This window comes from Haemaphysalis longicornis, unplaced genomic scaffold (assembly GCF_048455015.1).
Source record: "Haemaphysalis longicornis isolate Haplotype H1 unplaced genomic scaffold, Haemaphysalis longicornis Haplotype H1 scaffold_2, whole genome shotgun sequence".
Lineage (NCBI taxonomy): Eukaryota > Metazoa > Arthropoda > Arachnida > Ixodida > Ixodidae > Haemaphysalis > Haemaphysalis longicornis.
In genome coordinates, this window is record NW_027526295.1 from 276,213,015 (window position 1) to 276,237,381 (window position 24,367).

General features: G+C 45.7%; 1 protein-coding gene across 2 annotated transcripts in view; it reads left to right on the forward strand.

Annotated features, from left to right (window-relative positions):
• Pola1 (DNA polymerase alpha catalytic subunit) overlaps window positions 1-24,367 on the forward strand; it is a 90,700-nt gene that overhangs the window by 30,145 nt on the left and 36,188 nt on the right. For both annotated transcript variants that reach the window (XM_077700713.1, XM_077700714.1), the window contains exons 20-35: window positions 746-875; window positions 1,913-2,026; window positions 2,346-2,454; window positions 3,960-4,075; window positions 8,053-8,196; window positions 9,204-9,326; window positions 9,466-9,498; window positions 10,194-10,286; window positions 10,818-11,023; window positions 12,054-12,186; window positions 12,460-12,591; window positions 12,792-12,867; window positions 15,695-15,793; window positions 16,365-16,546; window positions 17,788-17,913; window positions 23,431-23,547. In XM_077700713.1, coding sequence (XP_077556839.1) covers window positions 746-875; window positions 1,913-2,026; window positions 2,346-2,454; window positions 3,960-4,075; window positions 8,053-8,196; window positions 9,204-9,326; window positions 9,466-9,498; window positions 10,194-10,286; window positions 10,818-11,023; window positions 12,054-12,186; window positions 12,460-12,591; window positions 12,792-12,867; window positions 15,695-15,793; window positions 16,365-16,546; window positions 17,788-17,913; window positions 23,431-23,547 — 1,933 coding nt within the window. The remainder of the gene's footprint in view (window positions 1-745; window positions 876-1,912; window positions 2,027-2,345; window positions 2,455-3,959; window positions 4,076-8,052; window positions 8,197-9,203; window positions 9,327-9,465; window positions 9,499-10,193; window positions 10,287-10,817; window positions 11,024-12,053; window positions 12,187-12,459; window positions 12,592-12,791; window positions 12,868-15,694; window positions 15,794-16,364; window positions 16,547-17,787; window positions 17,914-23,430; window positions 23,548-24,367) is intronic.

Sequence of the window (24,367 nt, forward strand, 5' to 3'; positions counted from 1 at the left end):
TCAAACAGGACAAGTGCTGTTTGTTTCCTTTTTCGTGGGCCTTGGTTGAGACCCACTGTTTCGCTGCAGTATTGTATTTCTTAGTTTTGATTCGGAACAGGTGTATCTGCAATGTACTTCCCAGCATGGGGAGGCTTTATGAGCAGTCAGCGACAAATGGACGTGCAAGTTTCAAGATTTAAGTTCAGTGGTGTGGATTACTGGCATAGTTCGGGCAGATTTGTGAAGTACAGTGGCCAGGCTTCAGTAATATCAGCAGGTCATGGCATTACCATTAAAGAAAGCAATCGTAAAATTTGCATGTTCAGTTTCAGCGTCATATTTTTGCTCAGTGTTTCTCTCTCTCACGCAGACACCCATTTACACAGAGGGAATTTGTGTCAACTGTATACTGTTGGTGCTGATCGTGTTGAGAAACTAAGCTGCCAAGTTATATATTTGCAATGCTTGCTTATAAAGGGTTGTGGCTGTGAACTAAGCATGTTTTTTATCACAACAAAATGTTCTAGCATATTCGACTCTGCCCATTGCTTACGGCATGCTGGATCCTTACAATACAACGGGAGACTGTATGCATGAAGCAGCATGCAACCTTTTATTTGTAAACAAAGCACTCTCCAACAAGTTCAGACTTTGTGCTTTTGAAGTGGCGAGTTTCGCTTCTTTCTTGTGCTGGTCTGGCAGCCAGCCTTAAAAACCTCCCTACCAGGCTTAGCGAGCGCAGCTTAAACCTCCTGTTTTCTAGGGACTCGAGCCAGCTGCTGCGACTGGTGGAGCTGACCATGATGGATGCCGAGTTCTGCTTGCGGGTGGTGGGCGAGCTGAATGCCTTGCCCCTGGCACTGCAGATCACCAACATTGCTGGAAACCTCATGGTGAGCCCCTCCCCAAGGACTGACTGATTTATTGTTGGGTTTAACGCACCGACGCAATGCAGGCGATGAGGCGCGTCGTAGTGGAAGGCTCCGGATTATTTTTGACCACCTGGGGATCTTTAGTGTACGCCCCCTCCCAAAGGACCGGCTGACAGTGCTCACACCATTCATCTTGAACGGGTTCAGTACATCACAACAATATCAAGTGCTCATAAGCATACCTGCCAACTCTTCCGATATTTCTTAAGCTTACAAATTTTGACCCATCTTCGCTTTTACAAATCGTGCCAGAAATTTTACGAATTTTCGAAAAAGATGGGAACATCTAATAAAACGACAATGTGGTACTTTGCGCCGCCACAAATACATTATTCTTTTATCGCCATCTGCACAAGCTCCAATTCCAGTCATCTTCTCGAGGTGGGCTACGCATCCATTTCCAGAACTCACTACCATCTCGGCAAGCCTGTTTATGTTACTTTGTTCGGAGGCCGATTAGGACTTCCGTGTTCAAGTTGCTGCTTGTATGAATGCTGTGTCCGGTGCAGTACGCCCTGTGGTACGACCGCGGTAATTGCTTTGCAGTGCACTGGTGGGCTTGAAGCCGCGAGAGTACTACCAAGTGTTTTTGAAATTGTGCACGTCAGAATTTGCTTCTCCTGCCCAATGGAATTGTTGCTCATTACTCTTCAAAACTGACAGTTTTCATGTATGGTTGTGAAAACGCAGAACACTTGTCACAGAATGGTAATCTTTTTAAACTTAAAAATTAGAGTGTGCTGCAACCCCCCCTTCCCTGGTCTCCGGGTTTTACGGATTTCCAAGTGGCCAGGTTAGCAGGTATATCATAAGGAACCAGATCAAGGTACCGGGATGTGACTCTTTCAAACTCATTTCCAATGTCTTAATTTCACACCTGGGCTGCTTCGTTGGTACGTTTTACATGCATGTGTATACAGCATTGAGTGCTGCCAGCGAGGCAGGCAATAGCGTGATGCTCTCTTTTAAGTAGTTGTGCTCGTTCTTGCTCCTTCCAGTCCAAAACCTTGCTGGGGGGCAGGTCACAGAGGAACGAGTACCTCCTGTTGCATGCATTCAGCGGCCGGAACTACATCTGCCCTGACAAGGTGTACAAGAAACAAGGTCCCAAGGTATACTTGCAGATTCTTTTGTCAATTTAGGCGGCTAGAGAAGGGCCCTTTAACGTTTCTTTGTGCAAATTGCCAGGGTCTTGCAGTGTTAAGCAACAGTTGACGTCAAATGTTGCCTTAGCGTCTACATATGATTCAGCCAGGTACTTGCAAATGCACTTTTGATTCTAGAGTGTGGGGTGTTTTGTCAAGACACGAGTAACCGTCTGTAACGAAAACCTGGTTAAAGTGCTAAAAAGCATCAGTTCATTAGAGCCAGGCCATTTCGGCAAGAAGGGTTTGACTGCTTGCATGACAGATCTTTTCTGTTAACATAAAGGCCCAACCCAATGAGGACGATGACGAGGAAGCCCAGCATTCAGCGACTAACAAGAAAGCCAAGAAGGGCCCCTCCTACGCCGGTGGCCTGGTCTTGGAGCCCAAGAAAGGTACTACCCGGGATAGGGTGGGCACCAGTCATTGCGTTACATTGTAGTCGAGGCCTCCACCATTGCTGCATGATTATTTCACTTCAGCTGGGCTCATAAATGTCAATTCAGCCCGAGGCTACGGCTTGGAAAATAATGCTAGCCGCTACACATACAAAGCAAGCCAACAGGGGCACAGGGTTCCATGCATCAAAGCACTCACATGTTGGAGCACTTTGCGGTCATTGGGATGGTGCAAAATAAGGCCGACGATGTCTGCCGGCAGAAAAGAAGTACTGTATTTCCTCGCATAATCCTTGCACCCCCAAAATTGCAACGGCGAAAGTCATCTGCTTGCAAAACCCACATGATGCATGTGCTCGCCACCACTCCTTTCTGCGGGGAGCGCGGTGTATCCAGGCACACGGCAGCCTAGCGCCATCTCTCAAACGCTACTCACACTGCCGTTGGGCTGGCTTCGTTTGCGTGCTGTTAGGCGCAGTTTGCACAGCCCCCCGTTCGTCCCTTCATTGGAGGAGCAGCAGTCGAGAGCTCTGCGGGAGGCCTGCCGCATCCCAGTGGAGTGGCTGGGGGAGCATCCAGGCACCCTAGCGGGCACCCGGGAGACGAGCACCCTCGTGTGGGTTGCCGTGCGCTTGCAGCCGTTTTAGCGCACTGGAGTTGGTGGCCCGTAGCTAGTGCAAGTTTTCAGTTACCACATTTGAGGTGCAACGGAGCCCGTCGTGCTCTAAAAGACATTGACCTGACGGGCACCAAAATTGTCAGTAAATGGTTGTTGTGGGAAAAAATGGCTCGTTACACCCATTTGCGAGGAAATTTTAGCTTCGTTAAAACAATGTCTTAAATACATGGGCATCTAAGGGAATTTCAAGGGGAATTACAATTGCTTCATTATATCCATTAGTTCATTGTATCCCGTGTCGTTATAGCAAGGTTTTACTGTAGTTGGTACTGTAGAGGTTGTTTCACATCTTAATTTCACTTGAATCGCCCCTGGGGGGGGTGCAGTGAATTGGAATACAGAAAAAAGGAAAGAACTTAAGGGGGGAAAACTGTGTGGAGAAGGACATACTACACATAACAAAGTGTGTTTATTGCGTGGCTAACACGATAAGTGACAAAATCGGTTGCATCATCGAAGCCTTTCAGTGATCTTAATGTTAAAAAATAAAAACGTAGGATGTGTCGCAGGAGGGTAGAAGAAACATTCATTTTCTTTTGTGTAATTCTGCTTGTTTAGTTCATTTTTTATGGTAACAGTTCCGTGCAATACGAATTTTTTTGCTACATCAAGAGATTTGTATTATCAAGACTGTACTGTAGCTGTTTCTGTTCACTGCAAAGAGCACTCTTGCATAAATCTGCACTGGAGAATTACGGGGAAGTGAATGCTTTAAAACGATACTTGCCTGCAATCTTTACTACAAAGCACTTTCCACCAACCTGTTTCTTCCCTGCCACACACACACAAAAACAAAGTTCCAAAATGATTGTGCTCTGTGCAGGTTTCTACGACTCGTTCATCCTGCTTATGGACTTCAACAGCCTGTACCCGTCCATCATCCAGGAGTACAACATCTGCTTCACAACTGTCAGTGTGTCCAGCAGCGACGAGGCGAAGGTTTGTCTTCCTCAGATTTTGCTCACTGCCGAAACCAAGCTGCACACATTGAGTAAAGGCAGCATTCCTCGCATACCTTATCTCGGGGGACTTGGCTGCCAGGAGACTGTTTTGTGGGCATCATTTATCAGCACAGCAGGCTGCTATTGAGTGGATTTAGCCGCCTTTGACTTCTAACCTACGATTGTGCTTGTATCCATTAGAGCAGCCTATTGCTTCAGGTGTATGCATGAAATGGCGAGGTATGTCATCCCAGAAGTTTGCGAATAAAGCCAATGCAGCAAATAAATAGGTTTGGAGCCATGTCTATGCAGTACTGTGCATAGAGGTGTGACTCTATCCAGCAGGTATGAGCCAATATCTATGCCGATTCAGTTTTAAGCCTCGTTATTGGCCTATATGCACATGTGCAGCTAGACAACTGCTGCGCGCATGTCTGCACCATCACCAGGCTATCCCTGTCGGCATAATGACTGGTCCACAACAGCTAGAAACCTATATATTCAGCACCCGGGTTCAACAAAGTAAAATTTGGCTGTTATCGGTTATAATAAACAATTTTTGTTCTGAAAAAAAAAGTTAAGAGCCCATTTCACGACAGCACAATGGGGATTTGCGACTGTGCATAATGCGTGGTGGTATTTAGCATGATAAGACTTTCAAGTGCCAAAAAATTTAGACAAAGGTTGTAAAGGACAGAGCCATGCACTATGTCCCTCTCCTTTACGTCGTTTGTCCAACTTCTCTTTTTTTTTGTGTTTGTGTGTGTGTGTGTGCTTGAAAGTCTTATCGTGTAGTGCCAACTACCTTGTACCCACATGTTGTTAAGGTATTTAGCACTTCAAAACCCCCATCACCCATCCCTCAGCAATGTGCCCACAAAGACTGGGCAGTGCGTGTGCACTGTGCCCGCGAATGCCGTGATGCCCCCCAAGCACACCCTTTCTCCATCTCGCTCACCCTCCGCTGATTGGCAAGGCACATCGTGCAAGGAATACCGGACCGTGGTCTCGGTCTGGTAATCGTATTGTAGCTCACCACACGCTGTAGTTCAGCTGTGTCAAAGGTGCGGGCGCTGCTTTCCCCATCCTTCCCCCAGTTGTCATGGTTTGGTTTTTGGAACATTAGTCATGGGCACGTAAGCAGTAAAAAGTAACAGTGTTACAGTTACCTAAGCAAAAAAGTACTTAGTTACAGAGTTTCCAAGAATAACTTGCTACAGTTACTGTGAAAAGCTAACGTCATCACTATGCTGTTACTGTATAAAACTGAGTAATAGATCACAAACCCAATAATAGAGTTTATTTAATAGAAACATACAAAGGCATGCGGGTAGTCACAATTGCACGTGGTAAAACCCTAGACAAAGGAAACCTAAAAGAGCCACACTCAAGCCCAACACCAACAATCGCTGTGTTGATCATTTTTTGTTGATGTCCCTATGGTGTCTCTATTCCCCATGGTTTCTTTGGTGTCCTGTTCTCGGTGAGGCCCTCTGCGAGGATGTTTCTTTACAAGGGTAGGCCAGCTTTCCTCGGCGAAAGTCTAATTGCCTTTTTTCATTATTATTATTTTTTCTTGTTTCTGCTTGACTGAAGACGGAGGAAATGTTTTGGGAAATCACCCTAAAAACCGACCTTCGACCTTGGCCTTCTGCGGGGAAAATAATCTTCCTAGTGACCTGCTCTCCTGAACTGCGAGGCAGCCGTGTTGTGGAAAGGTGAAAGATGGAGAAGCTATGGAAATGGAGGTATCTCCCAGGAAGTTGCTTGCACGTGTGATGTGTGGCAACCAGAGTGAAAGTGGCCCTGTCCCCTTAGGCGTGCACTAGGACAGCAAGGATAGTGTAAACTTAAAAGGAACATGTGAGAGAGCCATTGTACACCCTAGGGCATGGTTTCTCAAAGTGGGTTCCGCGGAACCTAGGGGTTCCGCAGGCCCTTCCTCGGGGTTCCGCGAACCACTGATAAATTTTCCCTCGTTCCGCATTCGCCAAGAAACTTAGATGACGAACCCGAGGTGCGATCGATCTAAGGAACCTCCATTACTCATGCCCGAGTGTCAGTAAGCACATGTCAGTGCATAACACAACGGCACAAGCTGCGCAATACATCCCACCAACAGCTTGTAGTCAGCCAGACTCCGAAAACGGGCGGCGTGGTTAAACTATTGCACTTGAATCTCGGCCTTGTATTACCGCAATGCGCATTTCTTCTGTTTGGAGATAGGTGCCGCTAGCGTACGCATTCGCGTAAAGTCGACATTCAGGTGCATTATACTCGATAGCAAGCAAGCTTGCTTCCTTTTGAATTTATTCTACGTGAATGTAGCGTGAACGGAATGAAAAATGGCGGGAAAAGGGGGAGGGGGGCGGGTTCCTTGGCACTTAACGGAGCTTAGCAGGGTTCCCTGGGACCAAAATGCCTGAGAACCCCTGCCCTAGGGCAATGCAAAGAGCAACCAAGAACTCCTTCACAGCAAAGTCACCTGAGAGATGAGTTGTTAAAGCAGCCACATACAGCAGAAGTGAAAAATGTGGCAATCTTATTGTGTTCCGCCACACAGCGAGCTGCTTTTTCACCCAATGTTTGCTTTGGTTATGCAGGGACAACTTTCCACCACAGCTGAAATGACATAACCAGGGGTGGAACAGCTGTGCCATTTGCGCCATTGAGCGCCAATCTTGTTTACCTGCGCCGAAGCACCCCTATTGCGCTGAACTCATTTATCAGTGCTGTCGTGCGCTGCAAAGCCCGAATTGAGCCGCAAGATACGACCACCATGATGCCTGTGTCCAAAAACTAAGCTGAAACATCGTGTTTTTAGTTTCAATGTGGTTATTAGGTTTTGCCAAGGCTATGAGTGGCTATTTTTTAAAATGTTAATGGCTTTTGTTAGCTGTAAGGCCACAGGTACTACGCGCCTTCTCCACTTCTCTTTGGATTTATTTGTGTCACATTTGCTCGGTTTTGTTGGCCGGTGCCGGTCGCTGCGCCACAATCAATGTAAAATAACCAAAAGTGAGTGAAATGTCTTTGTGTGGCATCGCAAACAGAAAACTGAATAATATTTGCGTGAAAGGTTGTAGTTTATTGGAAGCAAACTTCAATTTAGTCTACCATTTTGGCGAGTGTATCTGCGCATGTATCGAACAAACAGGGTTTTGGACGCTTAATTCAGTTCGCCTTTGTTGTGAGGTAATTACTCATTTTTGACTGTGAACTTTGGGGTTAGCCTTGTTTGTGTAGAGGATGGTACAGCATTTATTATGCCTTCTAGCACGCTCTCGTTATGTAGTCTACGGCGTGCGTTCGTTGACTCTTGCAACTCTGTGACGGGCAAAGACAAAGCTATGTTTTGCTTCGCATGCACTGAAACCGCTGTTCGATAGATATAATGCCAGCAAGGGCATTTTACAGAGTGCCGCCATGAGTTCACTTGACACTGCCGTCTACCGGACACGAAGCGAGGCCTGTTATCTGATACCCTTCAACTCAGCGCGGGAGGTCTACCCTTTGAACGGTGATAACGTGGCCCACTCGCTGGGGCCAAGGGGAGATAACTCCACAACTGTGAATTTCCAGGTGTAGTATAGTTCCTGGTTCGGAGTAGGTTCTATTGCACAGTAGAAGACCTAATCTAGCCAATGAATAGATTAAACTTAAATGGCAGGGTGCTGGCACAGCAGCCCGTGCCAGCTCCCTGCCAAACGGCCTTTCGGGCTGCTCCAAGGACTGCTCCCAAACCCATGTACCCTGTTACACCCCTGCATAACGGTTGTAGTGAACAAATCACTCTGCCCCTTTGAATTCGTTATGACAAGGTGTAACTCTGCTGACAAGACTGGGCAACCTAAAGTCTGCATCCTGTAAGAACCTGCCTCCTCTTCTCATCCCCTCCCAGAAGTTTTCCCTCAACAAAAAAAAATGTGCGGTGCAGCGTCCTATGAATTCCAAAGTGAGTACTGCGCTGTGCAGGAGGAGGACTACATTCCCAAGCTGCCCAACCCCAGCCTCGAGCAAGGGGTGCTGCCATCGGAGATCCGGAAGCTCGTCGAAAGGCGGAAACAGGTCAAGACCCTGATGAAGGGCGCCGAGGGAGACTCCGAGTTGTACCAGCAGGTGGGCAAAGTCATTGTTTTGCACTTTACTGTGGCAAGGGCTTGGTACTGTAGATGTCTTTCATATAGACGTCTATACTCTACAAATCTTCGTTCGCAAGCAAAATGCCCGTGTGTACGGTATTTTGGCACATGTTAAAGATTCCCAGGTGGTCAAAATTTATCCAGAGCCCTCCACTACGGCGCACCTCATCACCTGCGTTGCGTTGGCGCGTTAAACCGTACAATCAATCAATCAATCAATCTGTTCGCAAGCCTGCCAACAACAGTCGTATAGCAGACTATTCATGTTGCGTAATGATCCCAAAATCCTCAGGAGGTGACAGTTCCTTATGTGAGACGAACCGTGGCAGATTACTGAACAGTTGAGTAGAATGACATGCCAGTTTCACTCTTAAGAAGCCAGGTAATGATTTTCAGGAGTTCAGGAACGTTCCCTCCTGTGGAATGGGACGTCCTTGCCAGCCTCAGGAGAATTTAGAAAAAGTGCACGCACTAGCTTCTGTGTAACTACGTAGTAGCAACCCCTTGTCGACATATCGTATGTTATAAGTACCAATTCTTTTAAGAGTAGACTTGAACGTAAAATTTGGGATGTTCCGCATTTTCATAACCAGATCCAGCACAGTGCCTCAGTGACTAACACATTGCACTTCTAAGCCTGAAGCAACTTCGATCTTAGCCACAGCAGCCATTTTTCTGGAGGAGGTGAAAAACGAAAACGTCCGCATGTCATGATTTCGGCGTCCCTTAATTAAAGATCTCTGGTGGCCTAATCTGTCGCCCTCCACTATGGCGTGGCAAGGGTGTAGCTTTGGCTCTTAAATCTCCAAATATTTTGAATTTTTTTTTTTCCCCATTAAGATAGTCAATGTGACAGTGACATCCTTTTAAACTCGTCCATCTGAGTGAGTTTTGCCGCAGAGTTATGCCATTTGCTATATCATAAGTCAGCTGTTATAGTTCTGTGCAGAGATCGTGATGTGGTGGTGTGTTATTTCCTTTCAGTACGACATCAGGCAGAAAGCACTGAAGCTGACAGCCAACAGCATGTACGGCTGCCTCGGATTTGCCAGCTCCCGCTTTTATGCCAAGCCCCTGGCAGCACTGATCACGAGCAGAGGCAGAGAGGTCAGCTGTGTCGATTGAATTGCCTCCGTTCTTCAATCCTTCATTCCCAACATTTCTGTTTCTGCTGCGGTCTTCTCGCAGGACACTATTGATTGGAAATAACGAGTTTATTTCTTCTTATTATTATTATTATTTCCAGATCCTGATGCAGTCCAAGGAACTTGTGGAAAAGGTTCGTATCTTTTCCCTGAATTATTTTCATCTCAGCTTTAGTGTCAGGGGCACAGAGTGGGCTGGAGGGGCTTTTCGGCATTGCACTAGATTTACCCGATCCTAATGTGCACCCAATTTGGTGCTGGGATTTCGTAGCTTTTGTGCTAGCAACTAGTAAAATATTTGCTTTGAAGCAAAAATCACCTTCTGCACATGTCTTTTATTGGCTACACTGTATCTTCCGGGATCAGCAGCACAGGTAGCATCAGCTAGCTTCACACAAAAGAGCCATTGTCTACATATAAAATAGTGCAAAAATATTGAGTAGTTCACTGCGACAGACCTTTTTTTTTTTTTTTTTTTCGCATTCCGTTTTTGTAGGAAATATGGCTCATGTGGGGATGTCTTTTGCTTCCTTTCTTTTCTTCCCCCTCCCCTACCTCTTAATACCTGGCAATTCTTTCAATTTATTTTTATGTATTGCATAACTCGTGATTCAACTTTGCCGAAACCAATTCAAGCTCGATCTTGCAGGTAAAAAAGGTGCCAGCTAAGAGCACTTTTTTGTTTGTGCATGTGTAGGTTCAAGGCCTTTTTTCATGTACTACAGAATGTAGTTGATGATAATACGTGTGCTTGTTCTTTCGTATTAGTTGCTGTTTTATTTTTAATTTTTATTTATTAGTATATTATATTTATTTCTCTCTCTCGTAGATGGGCTTTGAAGTCATCTATGGCGACACTGATTCCATCATGATCAACACCAACTCCAGAGACTTTAAAGAAGTTTTAAAACTAGGAAACAAGGTGAGTTCACCTTTGACCAAAATACTTTCCCATTCCGGGTCCTTGACCACCTAACATGTGGTGACTAATTAACCCAGTGCAGCATGGTATTTGGTTATATTTTTTGCGGGGAGCTGAAGGATTAAACCAGAAGAACCATTTTATCTCTGCATGCTCTGTTGTGTTCTCCATTACTGTGCTGTCTGTTGCGGTTTGAAAGCATAAAAGGATGGTCTAATTTGTCCTTTAAATCATACATTATGGTAAATCTGATTACAATGGCACTTGGCTACAACTTTTTGTGCACAAACCACTGAAATGAGATGTAGTCAAAAGACTGAATTAATGATAATTAGTGAAGGGCTAAAAAAAAAATGAGGCTGTTGCTTTTAACTGTTTTTCATTCACCCCCAATGGCTGTTTACTGCCACGTGCATTTGCCTCAGCAACTTTGTGCCGTGTACGATACGCTGCGTAGTGTTGGCAGTGGCCGAGGCATATTTTTAAAAGACATCTCAGGCCAGGAACAACCGCACGTCTTCCCACCAACAGATCAAGGCAGAGATCAACCGGTTCTACAAGCAGCTTGAAATTGACATCGACGGCATCTTCAAGTCCATGCTGCTGCTGAAGAAAAAGAAGTACGCGGCCGTGTGCATCACGGTGGGGCCCAACAACCAGCAGACCCAGACCAGGCAGCTCAAGGGATTGGACATCGTGCGACGCGACTGGTCGGAGGTGGCCAGGAAGACGGGCCAGTAAGGGACCCTGAACTTTCCTCTCGTCTTGCACCAGTGCGCTGAATGCAGTGATGCTGCTAGTTTTGGGTTGGAAAATCACTCGTCAGCCTTTGCTGGTGAGTCATATGCCAGCACGTTTGACATGTAAAGCATTCTGTGGGGCCAACGCACAGCCTGGCATGTGTGCATATGATGCGAATTATTGTATTTACTCGGATCTAACACGCCCTCAATTGTAAAGCTATGACCTCGATTGTAAGCGCACTAGACTTTCACTATTTGATACGAAAATGCAACTTTTTCTCACTTGGAACAAGCAAGGTTTATTTCAAAGGTGGCACGAAATGAAATGTGCCGGTTACTGCCGGCAAGACAGTCACCACAACGACGGTCCGGAGCAGCGCCACCCCGGCAGGTCTCTCGTAATGGGTCTCTGAGCCGCTCGCTGCTGCTGCACTAACTCTGCAAGCGGGTCTTTAATTTGTGGATATTGCCCCCTCTTTGGTCCTCTGAACCCGTTCCGTGTCAACTTGCTTGCGAAAATTTTCTCTTTCTGTTTGCGACATTCCCGCACGCAAGTCTCCGGAACACTGAACGCATATGGCGCGGCCCATTTTTCATTGCTTTCCGCTCACAAGATTACTTTCTTCTTGAACGCAGCATCGTAGTGAACCTGCCGTGTCTTCGCAGTGGGAAATTTCGTGGCGGAAAGAATAGAGAAACGCAAAAAAAAAAAGACTACGCAGCAACAAAGGCAAACATGCGCCGACTACGAAGTGCTGGCTACGCGTTCAGTCATCAAGCGGCCATCTTGAAACGTCGATGTCGATACGGCACCGCAGTTTTGAATCGTACTCGATTGCAACGCGCATGTGATTTTGGGACCTATTTTTCTTGGAAAAAGGTGCGCGTTAGATTCAAGTAAATGCGGTATTTAGTTAGTGTGGTTTCGAGGCGTCTCAGCTTGGTGACCACAGGTGTGCTTTTGTTTTCCCGCATGTTAAATGCAAAGAAATGCTTTCTGTTTCCTTCCTTTTTGCATTTATAGGTTTGTCATCGACCAGATCTTGTCAGAAAGTTTGCGGGAGGAAATTGTGGACAAGATCAACACTTTCCTGATGCAGCTTGCCACGAAGATCCAGGAGAATTCACTCCCGGTGTCTGATTACTGCATCACAAAGGCAGGTTGCTCAGAGTGCTTATTATTTCAGGGGCGCCTTGGTCGCAGTATTGCATTCAGAGGTCCTGTAAAACGTATTTAAGGCTGCCTCCATTCATGCCAAGGTTAATTGTAACAAAACGGTGTTTTCCAGTGCAGTTCGCCACTTGTGTATTCTTTCTGCATGCAGTCAACGTACAATGAAAAAGGTGGACAGTAGAAATTGTGATCTCTTATCTTTGCTTGCTTTTTTAGACGGTTTCCACAATCTGTTATATTCACTTTTCTGTTTCAGCAACTGACTAAAAACCCTGAGGACTATCCAGACAAGAAGAACCTGTGCCATGTTCAGGTTGCCTTGCGTCTCAACAGCAAGGGCGGGAAGAAGCTGCGCCAAGGAGACACCGTCACTTACGTCATTTGCAATGTAGGCACTGAACTACCTTACTGGCTGCCCTTATTAAAGCCTCGTGCTTTAATGCATGTGCTTTTTTCTGTATCGAGATTCATCTCTCGGAAGCATTGACCATTCCTAGAACCTGTCCTTTGTGTGCTTTCTTGCTTTCAAAGTTATACGTTGCCGATACCAGTGATGGTATTCGTTTCCCTTTGAACATTTGAACGCAGGATGGGAGCCAGTTGCCTGCTTCTCAGAGGGCCTACCATCCGGAGGAGATGAAAACCAACGACAGTCTTTCGATCGGTATGTCACGAAATAGTCTATGCACGTTACCGTGAATCCGGCAACAACTGACTTTCAGTTACGACAGACCATTTCTGTTGGTTTGTTTGGTCCCCATGCAGTCCACTCCGCTCATAATGGACCCAGCTGTAGCAGACTATCGGCTACAATAGATTAAATTTTAGGTGAAAATTGTTTTGACTGAATGTTAATCGCGGACTTCCATGGTGTTAGCAGCTGATATGCTTTTTCTTTGTTTATTTTGGCAAGGAAACTACTATGTCTGGCAACTGCATAAGCGGCAGGATAGCTGATTTAACTGTCAGATAAACTAAGCAGAATCAACACTGTCAAACATGGTGGAAAACAGGTCTACATTGCCAGAAGTACGGGCCTGTATAAGCAGACGGTTCGTTCGACCGTCAGGAACAAGGCCACTGCCGAAAAACGCGACTACACTGAGATTGAAGAACAGCGCTTTCGAATACGCTAAGTGGCGCACCCGGAGGCCGAATCGGCCCTCGTCACAGTTTTTTTATGTAATAAACTCGGGTTCAGTGAAGTTCGGCTTTTATTATTCCCACGCATGCATCACTCCCATTCGTGTGATGGAAAAGGTAAGAAATGCCTCAAACAGGGGAGGGGACGGTTCCCATACATTGTGTCCAATCTGCCGCTGGCTGTGCGCAGTCCAACTGGTCTAACTTTGGATTTCACAGCTGTCCTTCATCAGATTGTTTCTTATCAGCTGTTTTATTGACCAGACTAAGATCATTAAAAATGTGGAAGCTGCCTTGGGGAAACGTCAGGCAGCGATCTGAATTGTTTGTTGAACGGCTTTAGGTAAATCTGCCTCGTCATAGAGGGTCCGAAAAGAGCCTGGCTAATTCTGCTGGCCTTGGCTGGTTTTTGTAGCTGGCTGGTAATTGCTCCAACTTACATTGTTGCTTTGTTTGCTCAGCTTATCGTGCATCTCTACGCACTCGACCGCGTATGCAAGGCCTTTTCCAAATGCCGGTGCCAAGCTTCGAAAACAGCGTTAGGCGATTTTTTCCCCAGCTTGAACGCTGTGCAGAGATACTGCAGACATGTAGAAAGAACAAATTGTCTGTGGCATGTATATGCAGTGCTGGTCAAAGTTCCCACTTTCAGCTCGTATACCCTCCCCCTGTTTGGATACTGCATCATACTTCAGATACAGCGGACATTTGTTTTACGTATTAAAAGGGTTCGTTGTAGCAGGTGTCGACTGTACTACCGTATAAACCAGAATATAGGTTGGCCCGGTATATAGGTCTACCCCTTTCTTGGAGTGGAAAAAGTTGACAGAAACATAATTCGGGGGAGAAGGGCATGAGAAACGCACCCACAAAGTGAATATTTATTTTTGACGACCGTCGTTCACAGGAACTAAATACACCTGCACTCGTCTGAGCTGACAAAGCAGGCCAAGAATGACTGTCTGATAGTTTCAGGCGGGTAGACGTTTGCCAACAAAGAGCAAATTTCTTCCATTTCATAAAACGACGAACCCGCGAGCTCGAACTCTTAAAGAAACACTCAAGGGCGGATGAATTGATCAAACGTTTCTAAGCTCTCTTAGCTTTTGTACGACGAGCAACGATGCGTTATTTGCTGACAAATAAGCAAACAAAGCTGGCATTTCTCTCACCCACTTCCCTTTCATTTTTTCATGGCATAGCCGTTGCATCACAAACAAGGAGCGAAGCATCGGCAGCACCGGTGCTGTCTAGAGCGTAGACACTGGCAACGGTGGCTTTTACGTCTCCGAGTCATAGTGGACTACAGCCTATTTCTCTGGCTGAGGATTTGAGTTTGATTTTTTACCGACGGAATGAGAAACGCATTTGAACTCTCGAGCGGCCAGTGCGCCCCACCTACTCCTAACTTCCAGACCTCATCCAGCTGGCTGCCAGTGAAGCCTCTTCAGAAACAACAAGCCCTGTTTCAAATATCAAGAGCAGCGTCCCGGGCTCCCAGCTGGCGTCGTCAAGAAGGCATCATCATTTCACCTCGTCTGGCGGTCACAGCCATCTCATATCTTTTCGCGCGCAGCGCGAACCCATTGTTCAATAAAAACACTTCAGGGCTGCCATGTCAGCAGTCATTGTAGCCCGCACTACCCCTGGCTGAAACATAGCAAAGGCAGAGTGACGCACGCTTTACGGATTATCCACGGCGGCTCGAGGCAAACGGGCAGATCGGTCAGCTAACCACTCGCTGGAAGTTCATTTCAGCGGCGATTATGTTCGAACCGGGCGCTCTTCACCGATAGCAATATTCTAAATTAAGTGTTGCTCCTCCTCCTACTTCTTCGCCACGCACTGAGAACAGGAGATTGGAAGCTCGGGGGGCTTCCCACCGCCGATTCTAATGAAGGCACTTTAGCTGCTTCCTGCCAGGGATATCACTTGCAGGAGCTCAGGCGTTCACCGTCCTTTTCGAAAATAAAACTGAAAGCATGATGGCTGACTGTGGGGAGCAACTTGCCTCGCAGTGTATAAAAGCTGTACTCTGTGTTTTTTAGATGCGATGACCTCACTGAAAGCTTTGATTTACATTTATTTCACGTGCTCAACTGCTTAGGATTCTTTTTTGTATTTTAACCTGCTATAGTGCATCAAAGCAAACAGACAAAAGATGGAAAAAAAGTGTAGACACAAGCACGTTCTACATTGCAAGTGTTCCTCCCACAGCCCCCACCACAGCCTCCCCTTTTTTGTTTACGCCAGCACTTCCTGTTCTGAGAAACATGTGACCCCGTACTGCTGTCTCAGGGCAACACCACAGAAACACTTGAAACAGCCGAATTTGTTTTGCCTTCCAGATAAGCACTACTACTTGTCTCAGCAAGTCCATCCTGTCGTGGCCCGGATATGTGCTCCAATCGAGGGAACAGATGCCGCCATGATTGCAGAAGTACTTGGTGAGACTTGTTGTTACGTTTGGTTTCCTGTAGACGCTTCACGCTCTCTATAAGGGGCTTTATTGGACTATCTTATTTATGATACTCGACACTACCCGAGAAATGGGTGATAACCAAGTTTTTGAAGGGGCTGAAGTGGCATGAAAACGCCATGCAAACCAGCGTAACATCATTACGGTGGCTGGGTGTGGCAGCCATGAACAAACCGAGACCTTAGACTTCCGCTAAATAGTTAGATAATATACTACAGTGGGTTACACTGCACAATATGGCCACAGATTAGACTTGGACAAATTCACTTCAGTGTCCCTTTAGTAGCTCCCTTACGTCCCATTTTAATTATGACCGCTACTTTGTTGCAAACATGTTTTACAGTGTTCTGTCAAGTGTCACCAAGTGGGGCTTTTTTTTTTTTAACTGCATAACCTTAACAGTCTCCTTTATGCCATTATTTTGCATACTTTGCAGGCATGTTGTTGCTTTTTACTGTCGATAGCTGTGTACTGCAAGGAAGGAGCGAAATCTAGCGGCACGAAGAATCATCACAAGCCTTCTCTTCCAATTTGCACAGGCTTGGATCCCCACCAGTACCGGAATTACAGCTACAACAAGGATGAAGACCCCGGTGCCAAGCTGAGCTCTGTGAAGATGCTCAACCTGAGTGACTACAAGGACTGCCAGAGGATGAGCTTCCACTGCCCAGCCGACGACTGTGCAGCCACCATTGCGATCGAACACATCTTTGAAGGAACTGTAAGCACAGTCTACTACTACTAGTGCACGAAGATGGCTTGGTGGGCTAGTCGGTGGGGCATAATGAAGGGGTTAACAGCGCACAAAGATGACGACACACAAGGAAGAGAAGACAGCACAAGTGCTGAACTACAACTGATCTTTTATTCCGCCAAGGAAGGCATATAAACCAAGACCAATCCAATAACAAGGCTCAACAACACACTCATTGCGCCCTTCCTTCTACGCTCATTGTTCCAGATACTGTTTTTCTTTTTCAGAGAGCACAACAGATGGCATGCCGACGCAGTTTTCATCAGGATGGTCGATCTCGAGTGCCTCGATAACCTCAACATAAAGGTTATCGAGTCACTCGAGATTGTCCATCTTGATGAAAACTGCGTCGGCATGCCATCTGTTGCTCACAGTTTTATTTATATATATACCACAAAAAAAACTTACCTCGAATGTAGGCCGAACAAAAAGGCGAAGTCAGCGTTCACGAAAATAAAACACGTTTATTGAACATGAAGATGCGGCGCAGGCAAATATCCTCTCCTGTTGCGTCCTCCAACAACGGACATTTTTTTCATCCGCGGCTAAAACAACTTTTCTTTTAAAAGCGGCACTATAATGGCACCGCTTGTTTGGTGCCATTGCGCTGTCAAAACCAAACGCCACACCGCACGCAGGCCACTATCCGCACAGCTCAAAGTGGCGGCATCGCCTTTTTTCTTCCTCCATGGCATCGCCCCCAGCTATGGCCCCTTATGGCTACTGGCTCGTCTAGTAACGGCTACAATACTTTCTTTTCTGGGTGGCGCTAGCTGAGCGCCACTTCCCTCAATTTCACTTGGAAATTGGCGCGTGTTTCAAAATCCTCAAATACAAGGCGACCCTGGAGTTAGATATATCAGTATTTCAAAAAAACTATCGGCTTAGATTGAATAAATACGGTATATAAAGTGCGTTAGTCAACGTGCTCTGGTTCAAATTTTCTGTCCTTTGAAGAACGAATCGCTAAGTTATACTGCTTGTCACAATCTCAGTAAGCTCTCAGTGATGTGCGGAGTTATCAGATAATCTTCAGGTAGGCATATTTTATATTTTTGTTATTGATATATCAAATTGTTTCGCGATCCCCTTGGAGGTCAATATATCTGGATTTGACTGTAGTATTTTCCACGGGGAACATTGCAAGATAGCGAGCATGCTTACTCTAAAGCTAATGCCGATGACAATGATTTTTTTTTCTTTTCTAGGGAAAGAACTTGCTGTTCAGCCTGGAGTCATGTCCTGGTTGTAAGGCAGAGCTTTCAAGCTACCTAAATGCACTCTGCAACCAAATGACACTCACCATTCGTTCGTTCATCCACAAGTTTTACTTGGTAAGTGTACCTCAGTCTCACCTTTTGTCCCGCATGGCATTGTTAGACGAAGCGCTCACCTGTAACAAGAACCCAAAAGGGAGCACGTTCAGATAGTTGGCGTGTCATGCTCCTACTGTTTGTTTTTCCAAAGATCGTTTTTGTGTATTGGTTAAAGTGCCAATGGCATTCTTCTGCAGTGGACAAGATATTAAGCACCTTTAATTCTTGGTTGAAACAAATGTGAGAAGGAAATATGGATGCGCCCATGTTTTGTTATTCTGAAAATGGGTTGTTTAAAAATCCCGTAATGTGAAATTTTTTGTGGATTTTTACTGTGGCATACCTACTAGCCAATGTCTCCTCAAAGTGTGAAATCCCAGGTCAGCTTTACCAGACTGAGCTAGGTATCCCGAAGTTTAAGGACCCCTGCAACACTTTTCTTTCAGGTACTTTTCAGGCATTACGTTCGTACTTTGTGTCATGCAGAGAAAGACGCAAAAAGAATTATCAAGATCCATGCAGAATCGGAAGAGTTATTCAATTTTTAAATTTAAAAATACAAGCAAATTGAACGTTGCTCTCTTCTCAATAAATGGGAGACTGCTGCTCACTTTCCCATTCGCATTGATGACGTCACATCGTGGAACCAATGCAGGCAGTGAAAAATGCCGCTGTCTGGAAGTTTTAGACAGTTGTCTGCCCTGGGAAGCTCCTTTCTATGCTTCTTGATGGCGTCGTTCAATGCCATCGCAGCAACCACATGGACAGAGCACCAACAAGTAGGAGAAGGCAAGGAAACACACAGGGCTGCCAAAGTAACCTGCCTGTCGCTACGTTGATCTGTGTTACTAGGCTTATCTTTCTGAACTCTACCATACTCTTCGAGCTTTTTTTTTTTATTATTATTATTATTATTTATTTATTTATCATATACTGCGAACCATTTAAGGTCCAAGCAGGAAGCATGGAAGTCACCATCAAATTTTACTCGTTTCCATAGGGCTGAGTACACCCACTGCAACGCAATCCATAAGCAAAGCACCACACTCTTAGGCACACAACATGTTGTTAAATCAAAACAGTATTGTGAAAGTCAGAAAACAAGGCGCATTTTATGGTGGAATGAAAAATAGAGTAGAGTTTCGGGGCAACAAATTCCACTCGGTGATTGTTTTCACTCGAAGATTGGCTTGATGCTGCTTGGCTTGGCTTGATGATGCTTGGCTTGATGATGCTTGAAGATTCCACTCGAAGATTGGCTTGATGCTGCAGCTATGTTTGTGACGGGAAGGCCTGGACGAATCTTTTATCGTGTAATTTTCTGGCTTTATTTCTAGTTTAGAAAAATATATTAGACGGAGTAAGTTAAGTCGAGCAGCTCGTCGTCTGTCCTCAAGAGGTTCATGATTTGCCAACTGCAACATCGCAGAGGAGGAATCGCGACGTCTATACCTACTGTAAATAAAACGGGCTGCCAGGCGCTGAATTTTTTTTTCATCTTTTGTATATTGCTTTTTGTGTGAGGGTGTGAGAGTGTATATAGCTTTTTGTGTTTTGGTCAACAGGGCGGCTGTTCATGACAAGACCTGCTTCTTTAATTCAAAGTGTGAAGCGTGTGCACTGCCTCTTGCTACTGAGGCTTGACATGAATTCCACTTAAGGGTTCATGGGAAGGAGAGAAACGGTCACATATCCTGGTTTTAAAAAAAGAAAAAAATTGTTAGATGCACAAAAAAAAAAGTTTTTTTCAGGGGGGGGGGGGGGGGGGGTCAAGCTGCTGACCTCCAAAAAAAACAGCCTGGTGCGTTAACCACCCGGCCACTCCAGCAACACACGGCGAGCTGAAAGAATTAGGCGTACAATGTCTGGGCGTCAGGGAATAAATGTGTATGTTGTTTTTTGTCGTTTTTGAGCACTTCTGGCAGTGATAGCATTTGTTTCCCATGAACCATTCTTGCAGATTAGCCCCGTCACAATAATACTACGAGCAGTTTAGCCAGAGCTGGCTCGTTTCACTCATAAACAGCTGTAGCTTAGTTGCTATATGGAAAGAAAAGAAATGCCCGTAGGAACAAAGACCTACATCGCGATCTCCCTGACGTAGGCCAAGGTAGTCATGAAAGGAATGCTCCGCTAGGATAACACTTGTATTTGGTAACAGCTTTGTGACAAAAATAGCTTAGTTGAATTTGTCTCATAATGGTTGCTGCGAGAGAAAGAAGGTGTGATTGTTTTTCAGTGAATGGAATGGCACTTCCCAGTGCAAAAGCACGCCCCCAAATGTCGAGACAGACTGAAAACCCTGAAGCTGCCGGCCGCTTTGCGATGCTCACTGACTGCACCACTTCTTGCACTGACGCTGATCTCTATTGAGCATAGACATTAGCGTATGGACTGCAGACGGACAGTTTGGCACGTGTTTTTAGTGAAGCTCGCCGACTCTGGGTGATGCTGAGAGCAGTTCATCATAGCACGGCTTGGAAGAGCACACAAGCTTCGGATGTGACGTAGGCAGTGCTGCATTTGCTGGTATTTGTAGACACAAAAAAAAGGAATAACTTTCTTATCTCTGCACTGATCCTGATAATTCTTTTTGCGTCGATATCTGAATGACACGAAGAAAAGACCTAGGGCCCGAAAAGTACCTGGAAGAAAAGCATTTCAGGGATCCTTTAAAGGGGCCATGAAGACAAAATTGGTTTATTCAAAAGATTGCCTCATTACAACCATGCTGACACCACTTTTAATGTAAACTTCGCTCAGATAAGCTGTATAATTAGGGAAAAGGGGAATGGCCATGCGACCCACTAGCTCATTTCCCGCAACAAAACCTATGATGTCATACCAGCCAGCTCTGCGATTGGCTGAGGCCGACAAAAGCAAACGCAAATTAGGAAGAAGTTATAAGTTTGCCGAACGAGCTAGCTGAGCTTAAATTTAGGGCACATTCTTTTTATATCAGTAATAATGGTGGGACAACCAGTGGAAGTTATGAAAGCACACGTAAACATAGAAGTACCAATGCGTACTGCTGTTGGTACTGCACGCACTATGCTTCGTTTAGATGCACAGCACTGCGGGGCTTTGGGGTTGCCTCAGACGACACTGGCCGATTGACGCAAGTGACAGTGTCCAGGGGTGATCCAGCTGCGCCATTTGCGCCAATTTGCTACAATTGTACTCTCCTGCGCCCTGCTGCGCCCAGTGGTGTTTTACTTGCGCCAAATGCTCCAAACCGCTTGAACCCGGTCTTTCGGCCGAGAGTTGTCCCCTCAAACCAGCTGAAGCGAGAGACGATCATTCTGCCACTAACCAGCACGATGGTTCCTAGGTTGGCAACTTGGAGCAAGCGGTGCACTCGATTATTCGGTTGCCCCAGCCGAGCTCTGCTCATGGTGCAGCCACAGTGCAGCAATAGTGCAGCCACGGTGCCGCTTCAGAGCAGAGATGGTGATTCGGCAAGTCGGCATGCATACACTCCGGTGGCGTGGACCGCAACGGAGTGGTTTCCCGCACTGCTGCAAACAAGCATAAATGGCATTACTTCATGTGTATCGCTTGTAGAAAACTAGCGATTGACGTTCGGCCACTCGTGACAAGATGCACAAACGAGAGTCTATAGTTTTCTGCGCTCGCAGCGAATCGTTTTATTACTGTGCGGCCTTATATTTAGGGCTACTGCAGTGAAGTAGCGCTAGCCAAAACTGCATCAGCGTAAGTTTAAACAACTTGCCGTTTGGGATTTTCGCAGCAAATTTCTTTTTTTTTTTTTTTTTTTTTTTTTTTTTTTTTTTTTTTTTTTTATTCCGCGTGACGGTATTGAAAATAAAGCCCCTTCATATTGCTCTTATCCACCGCCTGAGTGGCCGGGAATGTGGTGCTGATGTCGGCAATGAAAAGCAGCTCAGGTGGAATTTGGAAGAAAAGGGAATCTCATGCCGTGCGTTGCTGAAAAGGGCTGAAAACATTATTTCATCAGGGCAGGCTTTATTAGCAGAAGGCAACTCTGCCTTTGGCCACACCCTCTCCGAGCTGAATGAACTTACTAAGAAGGCAAGCAAGAAGCAATAATATGGTGTGATGTGTGTGAAGTGCAATATTTTCTGTCTAAATATTGTCGAGCCGGACCCTCCGAGCTGGATGAACTGAACGAAACGGCAAGAAGCAACAAATCAGTGCAATATGTTTGAGATAGTGAAATAATTGTATTGTAAATAAAATGGGCCCCTTTTTGGTATCAGGAAGTTTTTAAATGATTACTTGGTGTTTTTTTTTTTAAGTTAAAGAAACGCTTGTCATCTGCTTCACTTGCAGCGGTGTCTAAAGGCTGTGGGGGCACACATTTTTGGTGCTTTAGTTACCAGCTTCAAAGTCTACAACTGTGGGGAAGTAATTAGCGTTGCCTGAATGGTTGCCAGCCTTCTTTATCTCCAGATAAATGAAGCTGCAACATAAGTTTTGTGCTGCTCCCAAGCTGCTCCAAAATCAAGCTCTGATACAATAGTGCTCCAAAATAACATTTTTGCAGCTCCAAAAATTGCTCCAATAGTTCGAATGGCTGGATCACCCCTGAGTGTCTTACGTAACCATATTTGTCGAGCAAGCACCATGTTTCACGAAACGGTTATTTTCTCCATTAACAAAAACAAGCCAGGTTTAAATACAGACACAAACAAACCAAAGGCAGGAAACGGCTTGTCGTGGTGTGGTGGCGCCATCTAGGTTGACTAATAGGAAGCAAGTCTCCGCTCCACACCAAATTTCGCTGAAAGACCTGCTCTTATGATGTCATTGCAAACATTGTTCAAACACACGTTTTGGCGCGAGAATCAAAATTTTAGCTTAAATTGATTACTTTCACAGTGAATAAAGCATCGTTTGCTTCCGGACAAGCTCTGGGGGCACTATAGAACACAAAATCGTTCGAATAAGACAAATGTATTTTGTCTTCATGGCCCCTTAAGTTCTGAGCTAACTCCATTCAATACATATGCCCATGGAAACAAAAAGCGGGTTGCATTTATGACAACTGTTTTTCTCTCGTATCTGCTTGTCTCTTTAGTAAACTAGTTTTTTGCTTGCAACTGTGTGTGTGAGTCATCTCTCAGCTCCTCTAGGGACAGCTCACAGATTTCTGAATGCCAATGCACTGTACCCACTCTTCATGACTGCCATGCTGGCCTGAAGTTCAAGGAGTCCAGTAGTAATGACTGCACAGCTTTCTTCTCACTGCTCTGCAGAAGCCAGAGCTTGCCTGAACAAACAGTGATAACAGACGAAACAACGCGCGCAACCAAAAACAACCAAGTGCTGTTACCCCACAGTCAAGAGAAATGGGGCTTGTTTACGAACCGCTCCACCGGCATCACGTGCAAGCATTTACCCATCCCAAATGCCGCAACATTTTCACGGGTCTTTAGCATGAGACATCTTTAGGGCAAAGGTTCATTTGTCATGCCATCCAGGCAGTTGTGAGAAATGTGAGAAAAAGCTGAGTTCAAGGCCGTTGCCTCTGGCTTGTGTCTCGTTCACCAGGGCTGGCTTGTTTGCGAGGACTCTGGCTGTGGGCACCGAACGAGGCAGGTGTCCTTGCGCTTTGGGAAATCTGGTCCCATTTGTGTTGCGTGCCAAAGGTCTGCAATGCTGCCAGAGGTGGGTGCTGTGTTGTCGCTTGCTTGTCATTTGTTCTCATTTGTTTCTATTTGTAAGTAATGAACGTGCAGTCTAACCTGCTTGCAACAATCTTGATGTGCCACAAAAAGCCATTGTAGCCAGTAATTGTTATAACAGGGTTGGGCAGAAAAAGATTCCTTTGCAAACGTTTAGGGGTTTTCACCCGGTACTTACAAAACAGAACTGTAATTGCACGGCCGCCCACCCAGGCTTAGCCGCGCGTGTGCAAACCGGCTCCACAGGGCCCCTAGGAAAGACCACCGTCATTCACATGCGAGGAAGTCTCCGCATCAAGTCCTTGACTGTTCTTCTTCTTTAACGATTGGCAGATTGCATGTTACTAAAGCGGTGTTGTTTTGTACCTTTTTTTAACATCGGTGATCAATGGTTGCCTAGAGGATCTTTACCCTGCTGTAGCTATATATGGACAGTGTTGAAGAGGTGCCCCCTGCCTCTCTTTTTTTTGGGGGGGGGGCAGCTGACAGCAGGAGATAAGAGGGCAGTCAGAAGTCTCCTCCTTCAGGTATAGCATGGCTACATGAAAGGCACCAACTTTTTCTGAGTGTTAGGTAGATAGAAAATGCAGAAACTTATTTCATGCTTAAGAAATCCTTCTTGGTCACACACAACTCTCCCAAGATCTCTCACATATCTCCGAATACGCTCATGTAGTACGCTCATACTGTCAGGCTCAATTGTTGTAACCAAAAATGAGCAAAACGACCATTGTTGTAATTGTTAAAGCGGATTATTTTACCATATAGCTAATAGCAAAGGTGATGGTGCCACAAGTGTTCAT